This window comes from Aethalodelphis obliquidens, unplaced genomic scaffold (assembly GCF_003676395.1).
Source record: "Aethalodelphis obliquidens isolate GAN/ISIS:26980383/991018 unplaced genomic scaffold, ASM367639v1 scaffold66, whole genome shotgun sequence".
NCBI lineage: Eukaryota > Metazoa > Chordata > Mammalia > Artiodactyla > Delphinidae > Aethalodelphis > Aethalodelphis obliquidens.
This window is the reverse complement of record NW_020838010.1, coordinates 1,977,942-1,998,880: the sequence shown is the minus strand read 5'-3', so window position 1 is coordinate 1,998,880 and position 20,939 is coordinate 1,977,942. Positions and strand designations below refer to the sequence as shown.

General features: G+C 37.2%; 1 protein-coding gene across 3 annotated transcripts in view; it reads right to left on the bottom strand.

Moving 5' to 3' along the window:
• Positions 1–587: 587 nt before the first annotated feature.
• COL4A5 (collagen type IV alpha 5 chain) overlaps positions 588–20,939 on the bottom strand; it is a 218,174-nt gene continuing 197,822 nt past the window's right edge. The window contains exons 42-52 of one of the 3 annotated variants that reach the window (XM_027089423.1): positions 19,298–19,306; positions 16,513–16,646; positions 13,743–13,815; positions 13,535–13,606; positions 12,586–12,714; positions 11,681–11,779; positions 9,995–10,207; positions 5,187–5,364; positions 3,184–3,298; positions 2,664–2,836; positions 592–1,860 (exon numbers count right to left, since the gene is read on the bottom strand). In XM_027089423.1, the coding sequence (XP_026945224.1) occupies positions 1,779–1,860; positions 2,664–2,836; positions 3,184–3,298; positions 5,187–5,364; positions 9,995–10,207; positions 11,681–11,779; positions 12,586–12,714; positions 13,535–13,606; positions 13,743–13,815; positions 16,513–16,646; positions 19,298–19,306 (1,277 nt within the window). In that variant the 3' untranslated portion in view covers positions 592–1,778. Of the gene's footprint in view, positions 1,861–2,663; positions 2,837–3,183; positions 3,299–5,186; positions 5,365–9,994; positions 10,208–11,680; positions 11,780–12,585; positions 12,715–13,534; positions 13,607–13,742; positions 13,816–16,512; positions 16,647–19,297; positions 19,307–20,939 lie in introns of all 3 variants that reach the window. The other 2 variants (XM_027089424.1, XM_027089425.1) reach the window with 2 other exon arrangements.

The following is a 20,939-nucleotide window of genomic DNA, read 5'->3' as shown; positions in this document are numbered from 1 at the left end:
GACTTTGCAATTGGCTAGCTTTGAAATCAACAGTATTACGAGCAATCAGCACTATGATCTACCATTATTTAGAACCTAAATTTTACCACTATACACTCTAAGCTTTAGTTTTTACATGGGTTCATATTAGGGTCTAAAATTCTCAAAATCATTTGGTTGTTTCATATCTTAGCTATAATACACATTTTATTATAGAGGCAAGTCCTCAACGATTTCAGAGAGCTACATGTGTTCATTCTTAATCATTAGGAATATTAACTCACTAATCTGCTTTAAAGATTATTAATGAATTCTTCCCAAAATAGAAAGTAGTTCTGCTTCCTTTCTCAGCCATCAACACAATGCTGTTAATAAATTTATTACCTCAAAAATACTTTCCAAGGAGTTGTTTTCTTCATTGGAAAAAGTACATTACTATGTCTCCTATCAGGTATCAGAGTGATCAAAGTCTGCAGAAACTCCTTTTGCTTTAGAACTGCTCTAAATGATTCTCTGAGAAGGCAGACTACCTGTTGATGTGCAGATGTGTAGTCTATCTGTAAATGAGCAGATTTTTACACATAGCCTGAAGAGATACACAACAAACCATCCTTACAACATATGATATCTTTAATTAAATTGATATTGGTGAGTTAAAAAACATTAAGTGAGAAGATGACAGCTAGGGAAATAAGGTATTCTTATGACTATTTATAATAAAACGTTTAAAATAAAAAAGTAAGAAACATCAATTGGCTTTGTAATTGAAGAGAGAAGACTAAGTATTGTCTTCCCAGCTCTTGTACAAGCACAGCCCACAGGAGAATAATTCTTACATAAAAAGCACAGGGAAAAGAACTGTCAATTTTTTAAATACATTTTTGTTTCTCAAAATTATTTGGGAGAACTTTGCCCAGTCGGGGATGAGCAAAAACAAGATGTAAGAAACATCAAAGCTGGGGGCATCTAGTGTTAAGAGTGTCTTGGAGAATACAGCGAAAGAGAAATTACTTCATTAAATATTATAATTTGGTACGTAACATGTACATTTAAAATTCTGATTAAAGTGACTAAAAATGACCTATTTTTTTAAAAAAAGTCAAATAAGAACTTAGGGGATAAAACTCAAGTTATATTCACTCTCGGTAATAACTTGATGCGAGAATATAAATTCTCTCACTTTGATAAACATGGATATAAAATCTTGCTGTTTGTATTCTAGGTTTTCCTAAGTTTTCTGTAAAGAGTGATTCATGTCAGGTCACATCTAAATGACTCAACATTTTGAGCTAAAAGGCTGTTTACACAATATACACATTCTGTACTTACAGAGCAAAATAAGCTTAACACTTTTATATTAAAAAACTGGGATACAGTAGGATTAGTAGCACCATGAAAAATAATTCTTCCCCCAAACTGCAGTCTTTTATTTTACTCAGTGTGATTCTTCTCTTAATTGAATTTTTAACGTGCCATTTTAGTTACTGGGCAAAATATATAATCTTCATCTTATAATCCTTGGGGAAAGTCATTCTGGACCCAAAAAGTAAATTCATTTCCTTATTTTGTTCGTAGAAAAATAATAGAGACCTTGCTCTGGCACATTGCTGAGGTACATTTGAATCTTCATGATTACTAGTCAGCATGTTCTCCTGGTCATATATAGTAGCACCATTGGTGGCAGCAGTGGTAGAGTTGGGGAGAGTGAGACATTGCATCCTGGGAAATATATATATATATATATATATATATATATATATATATCACATTTAAAAACACACAAGGAATTCTTCAAAATGTTATGTCCTCTTCATGCACACTTGACATCGACTAATACGTGTCCTCAAGTCTCCTGCTTTCAGCGTTTCTGACTGAGGTTTGCTGGGAAATAAGAAACAAGATTATCAGATTAGCCTTTTCTGGTATTTGGTTCAAATTCATATGTAAACATTCTCTTTGTGTTTCAGTAGCTCTTCTGATGACTTACTGGTTAACTTCTGAGCAATGCAATCTAACGCAATGACTGCTATAGCCTAAGAGTCATTAGTGGTCATAATGGTCTATTTGTCTCTCCCTCTCTTTCTCTTATACATTTTTTTAATGGTCCTAGAACGAGAGGGATCTGGGCAATTGATGATGAATAAATGATAATACATAACACATAACAATTACATAAAGATAATACATAAGAAAGATATTAATGATAACAAAAAAGCAACATATAAAAATAAATTGAAATTGAAAAAAAATTCCAATAGGATAAAGTATCCTGAGGTACATGTATCATATGTGGTCTTACTCATTCAAACACTTGGATGAGAGCCTTGAAAACATTCTGGGAAAGGAGACTACTGGACTGGGGAAGGCAACACAGATTATTGCTTCAATTTCTGGGGTAGCTTCAGTCGCTCACTTGTTATTGAGCAGGTCACATAACCTTTCCTTGCTCTGTTTTGCTTTTGAAGAATTATTACCAAGCCATCCCAAACTACATATACGTATTATTAGCCAAGTCTGCTTTGCTGACCAGAGTCTGGTATATGAGGAGAACAAGCAAGAATAAACGACATGGTCCTTTAAATTCCTAATATCTGTTGGGTATAAACCATCCATGAACTGCCTCTCTGTTCGCTAGCACCTCTGAAGGAAGCTTAGGACCTAAACTAAAGCCATAAGCACCTTACCTGAACATGTCTGACACATCTACAGTTGCCAGCCAAAAGCTGTAGGAGTTGGCATAATAGTTGCAGGTCCCCCGCCCATGACACTCAATGAAGGGAGCTGAACGAAACTCTTCCAAGCAGGAACCAGGGGAGGCCAGGGCTTGACCTGAGCCCTCTGCCCCTGCACTTGTGTGCTAGAAAAGACAAGGGAAAATGTGCCACAATACCCATGTGCCATGATACCCTAGTGAACATCCAAAGATATATGCTGAGCTGGGCCAAAAATTCAAAGCCAGTGAAGGAACTAGAGCCAGAGGTAACAGAACAGTATCCACACCAAAGGTATCCAACAGAAGAAACAGGCAGATTATGAAAATATGTTCCAGCAAATGTATGAGAGGGAACACAGTGCTTGGATAGAAGCTATATGAGGTTCAAGCTTCTTACTACGTAGATGATAGGGATTCCTCATATTAGATAGAAATGTAGATATGACGGACAGTCAGCTTTGATGACAAAGACAAGGAAGAGTGTTGCATACCATCATGAAGGAATAACCAATCCAGAGAGAATCCCATCCCTGAGGACAACGGGGAATCTGGATGGTCTGACTGTGAACGGCAATCACCACGGCCGGAGCTTCACATACTGCACATCTGGTAAGGGAAAGGCAGAAGGAACACAATCTACAGGGTAAGCATATGGGAAATAGCAGTCCCTCTTCTTTGGAAGGCTTCCTGGTATAAAAGCCCATTAAGGTGTCTTCAGTGCTCAGAAAAAGAGGAGAAAAATGCACTTTGAGAATTGCTTTTGCATAAGCCCAGTCTCCCAATATACATAATAAATTTATAAATGAAAAGTGTAAGCTTTTTTAAAAAGAAACTACAGAACCACTGCTATAGCATTTTCATTTTCTATTCTGCCCTAAATTTGTATCCATACTTGCTATAGTCAATGTCATAATTGCTGTAAGAGTTTGGCTCAGTGTACTGCACATACTACTTGCTGTCAAAGTGCCCAACTGGAGGGGAGACATTTAGTAATGCTAAAACTGTGGTAAGAACAATGTCTAGTAAACTTTAAAAGACAAGAAACAGACACTTTCTTAATCCCCACCCATTATTTTTGGCCCAAAGATATTTATTAACCATTTGGCCATATCTGTAGAAGTACAACATACCCAGAATGCTGGGCAAGTACCCAGGCACTTGGAGATGTGGCTTAAATCTATAAAATCAAGTAAACCACAGCTGAGTCTACCAAATCTTTAGTAAAGAGCATGAGGGTACCTTTTGAAATATGACTAAACCAATTTGGTAAAGTTTATCTACAAAATAGGGAATGCCTTTAGGGGATCTTTTATTCCCAAGGTTGGGACTGACAAAAAAAAAAAATCACACACAAAAAAATGAATTCCCAAAGGATTAGGGCAAATATATTGAAAAGGGCACCATGAATTTGCTATTAAGAGAGGCTGAACGAGGTTTAACCTTTATATTCAATGTCAAAGAAACTAGAGTTTCCAATGATTCACCCTTTATGGTTACTAGACTCCTAGGTCAATTAGGTCATGATCAGAATGAAAATGGCAATATCTAACATGCCTAGGAGGTCGAGTTAAACTAGGGTTCTAATGTAGCAACACTGTAGGAAATCTCTATTAATGGTACCACCCTCCTCTTAGTTACTCATGCGCCAAGTCTCAGCTACCACTTTCTCCTTCCCATAACTAATCATGCCAAATCTTATTTATTCTATTAATGTGATACATGTACCCTACTGAGAGTTCCAATCCACTCCTACCAGGACTACAGCGATATTCTCAATCTAACTGCTCTCTCCACCTCTGGACTATCCCCTTTGAAATCCATGTTATACACTGATGTTTCTGTAATCTTCCCTGAAAGCTCAAAAATGTCAGATGTCCGTATTACATACCAAATAAATTCAGAACTAAAACCTAACATTGAAAGCCTTCTACAGTCTAGGTCCAAGCTAACTTTCTGATCTCTTCTCCCTCTGCAACTTTTAGAAACTACATTCTAGACCTATCAGTCTACAACCCATTCCAATGTTCTCTACCTAGTATGCCTTTCTCCCTTATAAATGCCTGTGTCTCAAGTCCTTTACATCCTTCAAGGGCTAAGCAGTTCAAAACGTATTTCTTCCATATAGTCATCTCAGATTTCTCTAGCTGGAATTAAATATCCCTTTCCCAATGCTTTCATAACACTTTACTGGATCTATTGCAGCACTTAGCCCAAGCCTGATACATATTAATTTACATATATTTGCCTAGTGACTAGACTGTGAGCTTTTTTTGTGTATTACACTAGTCTATCATGGGTCCTGGTCAAAAGTAGATCCCTGATAAATATGGATCAAACTACATACTGCACTGAGTATTATAAAGGCACCTCTACTCTACCTAACCTGAGATGAATATGATCAGATTATTAGCTTTGGACTCATTTCTAACTAGCTAAAGTAACTAGCTAAACTAACTGGAGATTGATAAAAATCAAAGGTATACCAGTGTCTCACCGACTAATGAATGGCTGGATGCTCTGGCCCTTCAGGGGCTCCATGCTCATTGGCATGGGCTCTGGGGTGGAGAGCCAGTAAGAATAGTCATTTCTTGAAGCAAAGTTGCAAACATTATTGATGTTGCAGAACATGAAAGGCATGGTACTGAAGCGACGAAGGCAGCTGCCGGCCGTTCCTGGGAAGAATGGGGAGAAAAAGAAAAAATGTCATGATGATTAGTTTCTTCTAACATACTAACAACCTTTTAAAGAGGAACTTTCCCCCATTTCTTAGATAATAAATATACTTTAATTCTTCAGTTATAAGATGCACATTTACTCATATTTTTACATCTCTAAAATCAGGACAGATCTTACAACTTATGTAGACATTTATTGTGGTAGCTTATTATATACTCCCCAGCACTGTTTTTAAACTGGTGAGGCATCTTATAAACAATGGTGTCTTACGGAGAATATTGGGTAATTTATTGTAGACGAGTGAAAGGCACACACTGATTCCTTATAATATCATATCAGTATTTCCTCTCCAGGCTGTCCTCGCTTCTTCCAAGACATCCCCAGTAAATGTCTTATGTGGGTTCACAATCTCTTTAAGCCTAGGGAAAACTGTAGTGCTGACTAATATGCACAGCAACCATGGACAGGTTTGCAGGTAAATAATACAAGGGAAAAAAGTAAATAAGGGAGAAAGGAAGAACGTAAGGGGAAAAAAAAGGAAAGGAACTAGAGTCTTTAAATTTCTGAGCTGGTAGGGGCAATAGAGGTTATCTCTACCAGCGATAGGCCATTCTTTTCTCATTTACTCACAAAAGAATGATGAAAAATGATGTAACCCCCTCACACATTTTTAAGTTGACATCTCAAATTTTTCGTCAGAAGTTTAAATTGATACTGTGCCAGTTATTAAGTTAGTGGTTATTGTCTCTTGGCTTCAAACCCACCCTTCTATACTTTGTAATACCGGAGCCTGGAATTTTGCAAACCACATTTCAACATTGCCAGCTGTCAGTTGTAGTGTTTTGTGAATATTTATATTTAAAAACAAACTGTGACATCACTCTTTTAAATGTATCCAATGTAAGTATTTGAAACCTAACAATAAACCTTTTGAAAAGTGCATAAACTCATCTTTAATAACTGGAAATTATACAGTGCTCCTTTTGCATTTGGAAATTATATTTCCATTCCACTTCTCTCACACAGTTTTATCCTAATGTATTTTTTTTATTTTTGAAAGTCTTTTACTGATTATCCAATCATAGTTTTCTGAAACAAAAATTCAAAGTAACTTTTAAAAACTTTCTGTGACCCTAAGGCTTTACATGTTAAATATTTTATTTTGAATGGTCATCATCATAATAATTACTAATTCACATTGATCAAAAAGATAGTTTATTATAAATTTTGATAATTACTAAACGTTAAAAGAAAACATTTATTGGAAATGCATTTCCTAATGAGATGGATTAGAAGTGAATTATAGAGCCTGAGTTGATGGAGACTTTAACAAAGCCATTATTTTGAATTGTTCCTCTGAATCTGTCCCCTAGAGGTTTTCATGTTTCAAGGCAATATGCCATAGTATGAGTCTTTTATAAAGTGGGAGATGGGTGGTAGTGAAAGGGGACGTGGGAAACAAGATTATCCAAAGCACATACACAGGCAGTTCGACTTTAGGAGAAAGTACATATGAAAGTTGAGGATTTGTAAACTAAGTCCTTTAAAATTATACATTGGAAATTCCTCATGTATCCAAAGGGGTATGCTTATCTCAGGCTGAAGGTGACTGACAAAAGACCAATAATTCTTAAAACTGGTAGACTGTCAGAATCACTGGGAATTTTTATATAATAGGTTTGGGATGGGCCTAGGAACCTTTTCAAAAGTTCCCCAGGTTGAAAAGCATTGATTTATTGTAATTTATACTTTTTTCAGAAAAAAGTGGTTCAGAGAGGTGAATGATTTCAAAGTCATGTGAGAGCAAATAACAAAACTGACATAACTGAAAAACAAATGGGTTTAGAATTGGTAGGTGTTACAAATGAAACTATCTTCAAAATAGAAACAGACTCACAGACATAGAGGACAGACTTGTGGTTGCCAAGGGGTAGGGGGTTTGGGGAGGGTTGAGCTGGGAGTCTGAAGTTAGTAGATGCAAACTATTATGTATAGAATGGATAAGCAACAAGGTCCTACTGTATATAGCACAGGGAACTATATTCAGTATCCTGAGATAAACCATAATGGAAAAGAATATAAAAAAGAATGCATATATATGTATAACTGAATCACTTTGCTGTACAGCAGAAATTAACACAACATTGTAAATCAGCTATACTTCAATAAAAAAAAAGAATTGGTAGGTGTTGGAGTCAATTCTTATCTCCATCACTTTCTGAGTGTGTGGTTTTGAATAAGTCACTTAACCGCTTAGCCAGTTTGTGTGTGTGTGTGTGTGTGTGTGTGTGTGTGCGCGTGCGCGTGCATGTGGGTGCGCATAGTGGAAAAATACAATACTTGTCCTATATCATTCTTGATCACAGTTGTGAAAATCAAATTGGATAATGAATATGAAAGTACTTTTAAATTATAAAGTAATTTAAAAATAAAACTAACATTACTAATCAGGGACAGAGATGGAAATATCCCTGGTCTCAGAAAGAAAAGGAAGATGTGCATAAAAGGAATGCCCATAATGATGAGAACATGGGTGTTTGGTTGTATTTATGCTGTAGGCTACCTATAATGATGCAGAATTCTGGTTATAGTTTCTAAACATTCAAAGAGACTGTGATCTCATGAACTCTCAATGCCTCTATTAAAACTATAGACTAATGGTTCCTAGTATGCTTTTTTTCTCCCAGACAGAACAGTTTTAGTATTCAGTGTGTTTCCTCCACCCTCTTTTTTATACACCATAATCCTTTCACTAATCCAGCAGAGACTATGTATTTACTTAATCAGGTGATTGTTTCCTTAACATCAAACCTATAACTATTCTTTGCTTAGCCATCAAGATATCTCCAGTTTGATCCTTGAGTGAGCTCTAAGCATAGACCCTGCAGTCCAGTATCACACTTGGGATCTTGGGCCCTATCATGGCCTTCCTATGTCTGAGGCATAAGCTGTACCTGAGTCAGGGCCAGTTTATAGCCTCTGCGTCTGAATACCTACTATGATGGGTCTCATTTGACCAGATACACACATTTTGAAAAGTTATAGTGATATACAGGGTAAGAGATCCCATTTTTTCTTTGCATTACATTTGTGAATTTCATGATGTTCAAAAACTTCTAATGCTTTCTATTCACTAGATAGGTTAGAGATTTGAAGTTTATAAGCTTGATTATGGGTATAAGCTAGACTCTGACAGTAAAGAGAGAACGGAATAAAAGGAGAAAAAGTTTATGGGAGGGCTTCCCTGGTGGCGCAGTGGTTGAGAGTCCGCCTGCCGATGCAGGGACACGGGTTCGTGCCCCAGTCCGGGAAGATCCCACATGCCGCAGAGCGGCTGGGCCCATGAGCCATGGCCGCTGAGCCTGTGCGTCCGGAGCCTGTGCTCCGCAACTGGAGAGGCCACAATAGTGAGAGGCCCGTGTACCGCCAAAAAAAAAAAAAAAAAAAAGTTTATGGGAGAAAAACTAGAGAAAATTATCTAAAAGATAAGAGTATTTTCATAATAAAGATTTGTTGATTCTAAAATTAGAAAAAGATGCTACATAAAGAAAGCAAAAGAGAAAAGGAAAAGTAGCAGAGGGAAAATGAAAAGGAAAAAAAGAGAAGTAGAAGAGAAAGAAGAAAGTTGTTTGGCAAACTCCTACTTTATTAGGCTCTTTAAAATGACCTGTGACTACTGGCTTCCATGTAGGTAGATGTGCCTGGCAGGTGTGGCCATGTGCCCTGGAACAGAGTGAGCACAGCAGACCTCTGGAGGTCTCTGTTGCTGCAGAACTGTTTTCACAGAATGGCCCAGGTAAAGAGACTTCAGAAGGCCTCTTACTATGGAGACCCCAGAAACTGGAGACCTAGACTACCTTCTTAAATGTCTTTATGGAGGCAGAAGGGATAGTGATTTCTAAAATAGGCAGCCCCAGGTCAAACAATGGGGCCTCAAAATGAAAAGTCAGAATTCCAGAAAAAGAAATGTTAGGGATTTGGAAGAGGTCTTGAAAGTCATTCAGTCCAGCCTCATCCCATCAACAAAACTGCCCACCCTATAGCATAGAGAAGATGCATGAGAACACATTAAATGAAGTGGATCCTATATGGAAATATGGTGCTTTGTACAGCTTTAAACTACTCTGATAACACTTTATAAAGCTAAGGTGCTTATTCATGAACTAGCAAAATTAAGCAATGACCTTACTTTCTTTGATCTAGAATCCAAGATTCTCTTCAGCACTTATCTTTAACTTGATAAAGACCAGTGTCAGGAAAGAGGAAACTATCTCCCATGAGTTACGAACACTGCCCACTTAAGCAGCTGCTATACTATAGAGGGCCCAGAGAATCTGTTTCCTCAATAACTAAGCTAACAAAAGTACATATGGCCCTTTCCAAATGCCTTGCTTTAGGCCAAGAATTGTACCTCACACTAGCTAATCAATGCTTTTAGTTTAAAGTTAAATATTATTTATTTAAAACATATAGTGAATATATTCAGCTGCCCTTGACATGATCTTCAGTTTAGAAGCCCCAAAAGAATAGAGAGAGACACTTTGGCCAAGGCTACTCTAGAACCCAACAAGATTTTCAAAACAAAAACAAAATGCATAGTAAGAAATAAGATGCTGATTATCTCACCCAAGTCTTGACCGTGAGCTCTTTTATTTCCTTGTACATACAGGAGAGAAAAGCCTTCATAAACCTGGATAGTTCCCTGTGGGCATTGTGGTGCATCTGTTGTCTGGCTGTGACGTGTGATGAGAAATCCATGGGCAACAGAGGAGGTTCCAGGGGGACCTGGGGGACCTTGCAATCCATCTGGCCCGGGGGGACCATCCAAACCACGGATACCTATTTCCAAAGAATCATCAGTATACAAATTAAGTAAGCTCTCATTCCCTATTATGGCTATCGACACAACATTATGACCTTGTTTGATCAGTTAATATTTATAGAATGTCTACAAAGGCATTGTCAGATATCATGGATTTGGAGATAAATAAAATACAGTCCCTGCCCTCAAAGAGATTTAAATGTATTCTTTTTCTTCTGAAATTGGTTGATGACATTAGGCACTAAATAAATACTGAGTGAATGGAACATTAGATGGGAAAATGTGATGCTTATTTGGGGGGTTTGTGTTATCTAGTCTCTTGCTGTACTAAAGGAGTGCAAACTCCATGACGAAATTTCAGCCTGCTGTTTTGTTCCTCAACGAGAAAGGAGGGGTGTGGCTGCCATCAACCTGCCAGCTTCAGTGCTGATAAACATTTTCCTTTGAATCTGTCTGGGGAATTATTCTCACGCATACCTTTTTGTTTAGAGAATAGGCTGGGTACTCTAAGGAAACTTTTCAAAATGTCTAATTTCAATCTACCACTGGTTCCCATTCTCCATTTGGCCACTCGACTTGAGCTTATTTAAAAATTTTCTCTATTTACAGGCCTTTGGCCACTGTATGTATAGATTTTCATTTGGGGGAATTTGACAGCAATGCCCATATATGTGATGAAGATGGCACTAACTTGTTTCTTCCCTAGAAATACAGTTAATGAAACAGGAGGGTGTTGGTTCTAGGAGCAACACAGTTATCACCAACCTGCCTTGTTGCCGCTGCTAGTTTTTACCAATACAAACCTTTATGTTTATATTATTTAGAGTTATATTTATATTATCTAAAGTTGTTAAAACATATTGAGGGACTTCCCTGGTGGCGCAGCGGTTAAGAATCCGCCTGCCAATGAAGGGGACACAGGTTCGAGTCCTGGTCCGGGAAGATCCCACATGCTGCGGAGCAACTAAGCCCGTGCACCATGAGCCACAACGACTGAGCCTGCGTGCCACAACTAGTGAGTCCATGTGCCACAACTACTGAAGCCCACGCACCTAGAGCCCGGGCTCCGCAACAAGAGAAGCCACCACAATGAGAAGACCACACACCGCAACGAAGAGTAGACCCCGCTCGCCGCAACTAGAGAAAGCCCACGCGCAGCAATGAAGACCCAACGCAGCCAAAAATAAATAAATAAAATAAATAAATTTATTCAAAAAACATTGAAAATTATCAGAAGTTAAGTACAGTGAGTACCTGGAAAATCCTCATTTTGAGGAAAAGCTGGGTTTTCCAGTGCCCTAAACACATAAATAAAAACACCTTTCTATGCTTCTCTTATATTGGCACATCTGTGTCATCCCGTTTTTCCCAAGCAACAGACTCCCTACCTAGCTATGCTCTCTCAAGAGGAGGCTCTCACAGCTTCAATCGGAGGCCGTATGTCCAGAGGTCCCCCAGACTTAAAAACTAGTATCAGCAGCATGTCTCACCTGGCTGGCCTGGTAAACCTGGGTCTCCTTTGTGCCCTCCTGCACCATCAAAGCCAGGGAGTCCATTGCGTCCAGGATCTCCTGGAGGGCCAATTGGACCTATAGGAAAATGAAGTAGGGTTTTCAAATGTGGGTAGAATAAATCCACATCCAGATAGATTTGGGACACTTAGGTCCTCGAGTGTCACTGAAGTCATAATCTGGTTTTGTCTTTAATTCAGCTCAAGCCCAGGACAAAAGAAGCAGACAAGGATTTAGCTTTAATTTTAAACAATTCATTTGCCTCTGTGGAGATTTCCATAATATGGCAGTTGTGTTCTCCTCGCCTTCAGAACAAGATAGAGCGCAAGGCCAACTTTTGTTATATATCTCACCATAGGCAAGGCTGTTACTGCCTGGTACACTTTATTTATGAAAAAACTGCTATTAAGCCACCTGATAAAACAGAAAGACAAGTTAGTTTCTAGCTTTCTTTTTAATCAAAGTTGGCTGCAAGCATAGAGTCAAATGGCCAACTAGATAGGATTTAGTTTGAAAATCAGGCGGCCTCACAGTGGGGAACTGATAGCCCACCAAATCAGCCTTCTATCCTTCTTGTGGTTGGGGTAGAGAAAGCACCATATCTTAAATGCATATTAATTTCATTACAGAGATTTTAACAACATTAACCTAATCATTCAAGTTAGGATAGCCAGAGGAGTTAAAAGAAATTGGACTGGGCCTAAAAGAAATTAGGGCATGAGAAATGAACACTTTCAAGGAGAAAAGGAAATGGAACCTAGTGGTCTGGTATTCTACTAGTTGCTGAGACTCCTATCGTCAGAGACAAACTCTAACAAGTGAAAGAAGAATGAGGGAAATGTTTTCAAATACATAAGGCTTAAAAAGATGATCTACAAAGGTACCTGGTAAACCTTGAGGTCCTGGTAGTCCTGGTAGACCTTTTAATCCAGGCTGGCCTGGAACCCCTGGTGGACCAGCATCTCCTTTGATTACAATACTCTGTCCTGAAGGACCAGGTAATCCAGGGGGGCCTAAGAGGCAAAGCACATGAAGTTGAAGGTAGGGAAGAGAAAGGTCGGAAAGAACGGATGCCAAAGTAACCTCAGATCAGAATAAGAATTGGTTTGAGAGAAACAAGTTACATGTATTAGAATTTGCTATGTCCAACAGAAATCTGTTTGGGAAAATTATCATTATCTCACCCAAAAGGCTGAAAAAATAAATAATTTTCTTAGGGTCCATGGACAAATTAGGCATATTGTCTCAATTTTCAAGCCTTGAATCATGACTCGGTTACAAGAAAATCTAATCCACTGCAAATCTGTGAACACTGGTGTCAAGGTTAGACAATTCTATTTTCTGTAGAGTCCATTCTGATTCTAACATCATTTGCAGTTCTTGTTTGTTGTGCTTGTCAAGGGACCCACTGAACTAACTAGTAGAGGAATTTAGTAGATGCTCTGTTTCACAGTTTACAGGAAACCTCTTTAAGTCTCTCAGCAAAAAGAACTCTTTTCATATTAAAAATATACAAACATACTTATGTGACTTGCTCTTGTGATCTATTCAAGTGAATACGGGAAAGTTAGTATAAAGGTCAATAAAAATCTCATTGAAGCATTCTTGTTGGTCCTGCATCTACCTTAAACTTAAAAGGTCTGCTCCTGATATTACATTATTGAAATAGAGAGCTTGAGAAGATTAGTTCATAGAGGGAGAGTCCTGCCTATTTCCCCTCAGTTGTTGGGGACTGAGACTCTGAAAGTTTTGGTTGAAAGGCAGAATGCAAACTTTCAAATTCTTCAATGAGTTTAAGTATCAGGTATAACTAGCTTCAGAAATAACTCTTACCTGGGGGGCCAATAAGTCCTGGATCCCCCTCAGGGCCAGTTGAACCAGGTTCTCCACTGGGTCCTTTCATGCCTGCAAAGAAGGTACACACAATTGCACAGCAAAGCAACAGGGCCACAGCCTTTACCCAGCCAAATCAGAAAATGGGTGTCTTCTCCCAAAGTAGTTTAATGTAAAGAGGGAAACTTCCAAACACCCCTTCAAATACCTGGAAATCCTGGAACACCAGGGAGACCAGGATCTCCTTTCATTCCATTGAGACCTGGCCGTCCAGGATTACCCTGAATAAATAAAATCATTAATTTTAGAAAAAAGTTGGGGGGAGGGAAGGAAGTGAGGGCATAGGTGGTGATTTGTAGCACTGGCTCTAGAGTCAGACTTCCAGGATTCAAAACCCAATTCACCTCTTATTAGCTTATGTGACCTTGAGTTGTTTAACTTCTTTGACGCATCATTTTCTCACCTCTAACATACAGAAAATAATAGTATCTACTCCATGAAGTTGTTGTGAGGACTACATGAGATAATTCATATTAAGTACTTAGAAAACTGATTGGCATATGATGTATACTTAATAAATTTAGTTATTATTTTACTATCATTAACAAAGGCACTTTTTTTTTTCTTTTTTTGCGGTACGCGGGCCTCTCACTGTTGTGGCCTCTCCCATTGTGGAGCACAGGCTCTGGACGCGCAGGCTCAGCGGCCACGGCTCACGGGCCCAGCCGCTCCACGGCATGTGGGATCTTCCCAGACCGGGGCATGAACCCGTGTCCCCTGCATCGGCAGGCGGACTCCGAACCACTGCGCCACCAGGGAAGCCCGGCACTTCTTTTTTAGTGTAGCCCTGATGTGGTAAGTGTGTGAATTAGAATCTAAGAAATGATAAAGTCTGAAAGACTAAGCAAAAAAATATAGTGGGTTTGAGGACCCAGGAAAACAATGGGAAGAAGAAGAGTTGAAAATAACTCAAGAATGGATCTAAAGGGAAAATAAGTGTGGAACGATGAAGCTCTTATTAGTAGTAATGAAAAAAGAGGCAAGGCTGGAACATCTTATGCCCAAACGTAAGAAAGAACTTTAAAACGGGGGGCACGTCAGAAAGTCACAGGATCCAGCTTGAAGGAGCTCCCAAATCTAGGACAGGTCGAGCATCAAAATAAGTAATAATAGAATAAAAATTATGAATCATTGAAGAGAATGAGAATTTATGAGTCCATAATGATAACAAATAGACAGTAAATAGAAGAGAAGGGAGGCTCTTGCTTACAGTAGGGCTGAGTGGTATATGTGGAGGTAGTTGCCACTATCACAGTATTGAACAGTTGAGGCAAAAATCATAAATAGATATTATATCTAGGGAGAAATTTTGACGTGGAATAGTATATATATTTGCATTATCTTAATGTGTCTTCCTGTAGTTTTGCTTATTAGTTACAAGGGGAAGAATAGTAACCATGCAGTGGAGAAACGAGGTAACAACTTGATGGGAAGATCAAAATTGAGATAACTAATGAAGGGCAGATGAACACCATGGGCCTCCATATCTGAGAACACACAACTCATGGAGTATTCCAACTGGGGATACATAACCTGAATCTAATTATGAAGAAACAGCAGACAAAAGAAGAAACATTCTTTTTTTTTTTTTAAATGTGAACGGGCTACATTTCTTCAAAAATGTCAAGGTTATGAAAGAAAAAAATAGGTTTAGAAACTGTTTCAGACTGAGGGAGAATAAAGAGATATAACAGTTAAATGCAACGCATAGTTTGGTCTGGATCTTATTTTGGATGAGGAAAAATGCTATAAAGGATATTACTAAGTCAACTGATACAATTAGAACATGTGGGCAGAAATAAAAATGTTACATCGATGCTCAATTTCCTGAAGTTGAGAACTGTACTATGGTTATATAAAAGAACATATTTAATTTTAGGAAATATTACACACTGAAGTATTTAGTGATAAAGGGACATGATAGATACAACTTATTCCCAAATATTTCAGAAAAAAGTACATGATTATACACACACACGCATACACACACAACATACATACAGAGAGCAAATGGGGCAAGCCATTAACAACTGGTTCATCTGGGTAAATGTGGTTTTTCACCATTCTTGCAATTTTCCTTTAAGTTTAACATTATTTCCAAACAAAAATTAGAAAGGTGCAAATGTAAGAACTTGCATGAAAGAAAATGAACAGAACTCGACAATACCAGATTTATAAAATGTTGGTATCAGACAGTAGTCTTGAATCAGGCATAGTGACATGTGAACTGGAAGGACATGGGAAATGAATGAGGTAGGAAGTGAGTAGAGAATGAATAAAGAGAAGATTAAAATTTTAAGTCTAGATGTCTAGAAGAATAGTGATAACAGGAAAAAATGGTTAGTTGTTGGAAAGCTTTAAGGACAATTTCTTTAGATATTTTTTTCTGCTATAAAGCAGCCATCAGAGTTAAAAGACTGAGCCCAGACTCTGTTGGCTGCAAAATCTAACAACAATCCTCCTGAATGAAAGAAGGAAGCTTTGAGGATCCATAAAGAAGTATGTGACTTTCTGGGTCACTCAAACGAAGGTGGAAAACACATGAACACAGACGTGGGGATATGCTATTATTCTCTTTTTACAGGTAAAGACAGAAACACAAAGTGTCTGTCTGCCTTCCTCACAGACACAAAGTAGAAGTGTACAGAGGAGCTGAAATCTGACCCTAACTCTATCTAATTTCAAAGTCTAAAATATCCCCACACTCACCATGATTACTTCTCTATGGAAGGACTACTCCTCCATATGCAATGCTCCCATATATATATATATATATATATATATATATATATATATATATATATAGCTTAGTCAAGAGCTTTGACCAGTAAATGCTAATTAAAATAATGCAATTTGGAATTCTCATTTGGAATGCAAGCACCCACACCCCTTCCTCACCAAATACTCCCATTTCCTACCTGGAGTCCTGGTGGTCCTTGATCTCCTTTCAAACCAGACAAACCAGGTTGCCCAGGTTGGCCTGGGTTTCCTCTCTCTCCTTTAATGCCCCCAATTCCAGGGAGACCCCGGGGACCTTCTGGACCTGGTAGACCTTGATAATGCAAAACAAATAATCACATTTCAGTATAACATAAGAATAGCATCAAAGTCAGGCTTTTACATTATCCAAATACTATTAGTCATCTAAATACTATTAGTTTGCAGAATAAAATCCAGACTACATTAAATATATAGATCCATGCTGACTCTGTAATGTAAAGTGGGCTGGGTTCTTTTTGTTATTAACACTGGTTTGCAGACTCTTTTAGTTTGTATTTTATTATATATTTAATCCAATAAGCTCATATCTAAAGGAAGGACTTTGGACATTATAATAAAGATTGCTTCTGTAATCCCTAAGTGTTTAAGTGAACCAAAAGAGACACCATAGGACGCTGTTCTCAAATTGGAAATGCATCAGAATACCCAGGAGGGCTTGTTAAAATAGATTCCTGGGTCTAACCCCAGAGTTCTGAATCTTGTTAGGCTGGAGAGGGGCCCAAGAATTTGCATTCTAACAAATGCCCTGTAGATAAACTAGTGTCCTGTAGCTAAAGTTGCTGGTTCATGACCACACTTCGTAGGGCAATCAGGGATTCAAACCATTTGTCTCATTGTGATTAAAATAAAATTTCTTTACTTGTAAGTAGTTACTTTTATTCAGCTTGTATTACTATGTAATTAAGATAGTTATTTAAGCAAACTAATTGTTTAATTTCATTTTAGTGACATGCTTAATACATGAGAATATTTTAGTGTCAGAAAGTTATTGATTCAATATAGTACTTTTGAATTTATTTTAAATATGTTTTGTATTATTTACAGTTTAAATATTTCTGAAGAGAAATAAAGGATTTGGCATATAACTTCTGAATAAATAATTTAAAAGGGGATTTGGTAAGCTCTTTCCTTATTCTGTGTTTTAAACTTTTCTTCCTAAATAAAGATATCAGGTCCGTTAGCAACCAAGAAGATCTGATAAATGGCCACATTTTTCTCACCAGGTGCGAAACAGCTGTTCCTTGCCTGCAGTGTGCTAAGCAATAGCTGAGGTGGAGACTAAGTAGTCCTGCCTTAAGAAAATAATTACGAAGCCCCAAATAATGAACAGCAACTAGTGAGCTCTTATACCTTCTCTCCTCCAGTAATCTTAGTTTTTCATTGGTTTCAACAAAAAAGGAAAATATGTAGGGATTATTTTTGAAGGAAATAACATAGGCATATGAATTTAGAATACTGAGTTCATGCTTACAACATGCACAAAAGGTCTCATTTTTTATCCTATCCTTTCCAATACTCTTATGACCCAGAATCAATGGCTACAGGCTAACAAGGCAGCATGCTATAGGGATTATGAATGCCGGACTCTGGAGCTAGAATGCTGGGTTGGAATCCCAGCTCCATTAATCTTTAGCTGTTTGACCTCAATAAGTTTATTCACCATCTTAGCCTCAATTTCCTCTTCTTTAAAATGGAAATAAGAATAGTACCTACCTTATCAGGTTGTTCCAAGAATTAAATAAGATAATATATATAAACACAGTGCCTGGCACATAGTAAGAATTATTTAAGAAGTTTTAAACAATTATTATTATTACTAGTATTATCTTCATTATTGGTAAAACTGAAGGTAAGAACATATCTTTAAAATATAAACCTGTTTTTAATCTTTCAGCTATATCTATGTGATTTCATAATATAACAGTGTTCTATCTGTCACATGAGAAAGAGGAAGCAGGTTCACAACAGTACAACAATCATTTTATCTTTAAACAGTTTTAATCATATAGTCACCCTAGCCCAGCAACCAGACAGACACACTCAGAAATTCCCTTCCCAATCATAAAGAAAGGGTTGGGGTACTTTGAACTTAAACAAACAAATTAAAAACAACTTCTGAGTTCAAACCCCTTGATAGGGTTTTCTAAGAAAAATTGTTAGTCTCATCCATATGTATAATTTGGACTAGAAATCAGGTAGCAAATCAGGTCATTAAGAGAAAAGTAAACTATCTGTGAATCAGCCTAACAATGACTAGGGTAAGAGTAAGAGGAAGAAGAAAAGGAACATTTTACACCCTGCTTCCCCAGTTTGAAAAGTAAACAGAACATTGTTATCATTTGGAAAAAAAGTAGGCATATTTTGGGCATTGCTCTGTTTGCAATTAAAAGGAAATTTGGGGAAATTTACATGTTATTAATTCAGACCTGTTGTTCTAGAGTCTCTCAAATTTAAATTACTGATTTGCTAATGATACAAGATTTATTTTTAACAATACTCAGTAGTTACCCTCTTCCATTACTGAAAATAGCCATGAAAACACAGATCTGATCAATCTCAAGGAACAAAAATTCAAGAAAATAAAATCAATATACAGAGGTTACAAATGGGCCAGATGCCTGCCTGAATATCTTAATGCAGTCTTAAAAATAAGTGTATTTCCACTTAAAATTTAACATGTTTCTATGTATGAATTACCTATTATAAATAATTGAAACCACAAAGACCTAATGTCATTTCAAACTTGATTATAAACAAGTCACATTACCTTCACCAAAATGTTAAATACCAGAGCAGGTAGTATTTGAGGATAACAGCACTCTTCAATGACTTCTGAATTATAGCAAAAAAAGTGCATTTCTCTTGTCACACATACAAAGCATTAAAAAAAAAAAAAAAGAATTGACCAGTGAAGAGTCTAACCTTGAAAACCTGGGAAGATCAGAGTTCACCAAAGCCCAAAGATCGATGTTAGCAGTATCAGACATCACACAGTACAAAATAAGATTATGAGTTAGAAGTGGTTCACATTATAGCACAAGTTAAACAATAATCCTCTTTGCCAGCATTTCTTATACCTACAGCGTAATCAGTATGCAAACAGGACCCTACAGGAGTATAGAGAGCCAAATATTTTAAAATAGACCTTATTCTAGAAAATAAGCTGCTAATTTTCATTAATGCAAAAAATGCAAAACTCTACTGAAGACATGTTAACACTGCTACAGTGGCTTTCCAAAAGTTAGCACCTTCAAAACATTAAAGTTGGAAAGGTAGTACCACTTCACTGATAGCCTTCTATTCCTCTGGGTAAAACTTTTGGGTAAAAGTTTATCTTGGCCTCTGCCATTCTTTAGTAAAAACATGAGGTGCAAATTTATTGGTGTGTGCAGGCTGCTCCAAGGAGCTACAGTTAAATTTAAAGGCCTTATTAGACAAATATACAAAGATCATAGGTGATCAAATAGAGAAATTAAAACACGAGTATACAATGGCCATTACCAACTGTACTTCTGTTTGTCTTCTTTGAAAATCATTCCATGAAGCCAGATAGTGATTTTTAAAAATAATCCGTCAAGAGGCGTTCTTCTGTGCATTATTACTTGTAATAAGTTACTCAAAGACAAAAAGACAATATATGTTTGCTCACTATTGAGTTCGAATTTTCCAAAGATATGAAGACCATCAGTGAAGGGGCACTTCAAAATATTTTGGCATGCAATATCCCACCCCAAACCACAGAAAATATCACATTTACTTTATATTATTCAATGCACATATTAAAATAGGCTATTAACTATTAAAAGAAGGATCATTAAATAAAAAGATAAAAAGCCTACAAACAGGACAACCCTTGGTTAATGTTAATTGACTATAAACACAATTTCCTTTTCTTACAAGTCTTGTTATGATTTATAAGCACTGAGGTTAGCAGAGAGAATAAATTGTGCTAGAGCCCTGAATCCTAGGAATCAGAAGACCTAGGATCTATTCTTGGCTCTACTACTTATATCTATGGGATTCTGGGTAATTCAATCTCTCTGAGCTTGTTTTCTCACCCACATAATGGGAATAGTGTTGTCTGCCCTAAACTCCTTCAGAGTTGTTTTAAAGATCAAATTCATTTAAAAAAATGTTGACCTGATATCTGCCATGTGAAAGATGCTACAGGGAACTCAAAGATTAGCTAGACCCAAATTCTGCCTTCAAGGAGCTTATAATGAAAGTATGTTACATGATATAAATGGTGGTATGTCATATAAATATAAAACATTGCTATTACTACCTAGTGATAAAACTTTTAAAGCATTTGACGATTTGAAATTCAGGAGGCCAAAAATCAGTTTCTGTTTGTTTAAATGGTTTCTAAATCACATACAGCAAACTGACTCAAGACAACACTTTGAGCAGTCTGGCAACACAATTAGCTAGATAAATTAGAATTCCTACCAAAGATAATTCAGAGTTTGAGTAAAGACATTTTATATATGTGTTTGATATAGAAGGACCAAAACAAGAACTCTTAGAAAAATATGTCATTGAACTATATGATATTTCAGTCTGA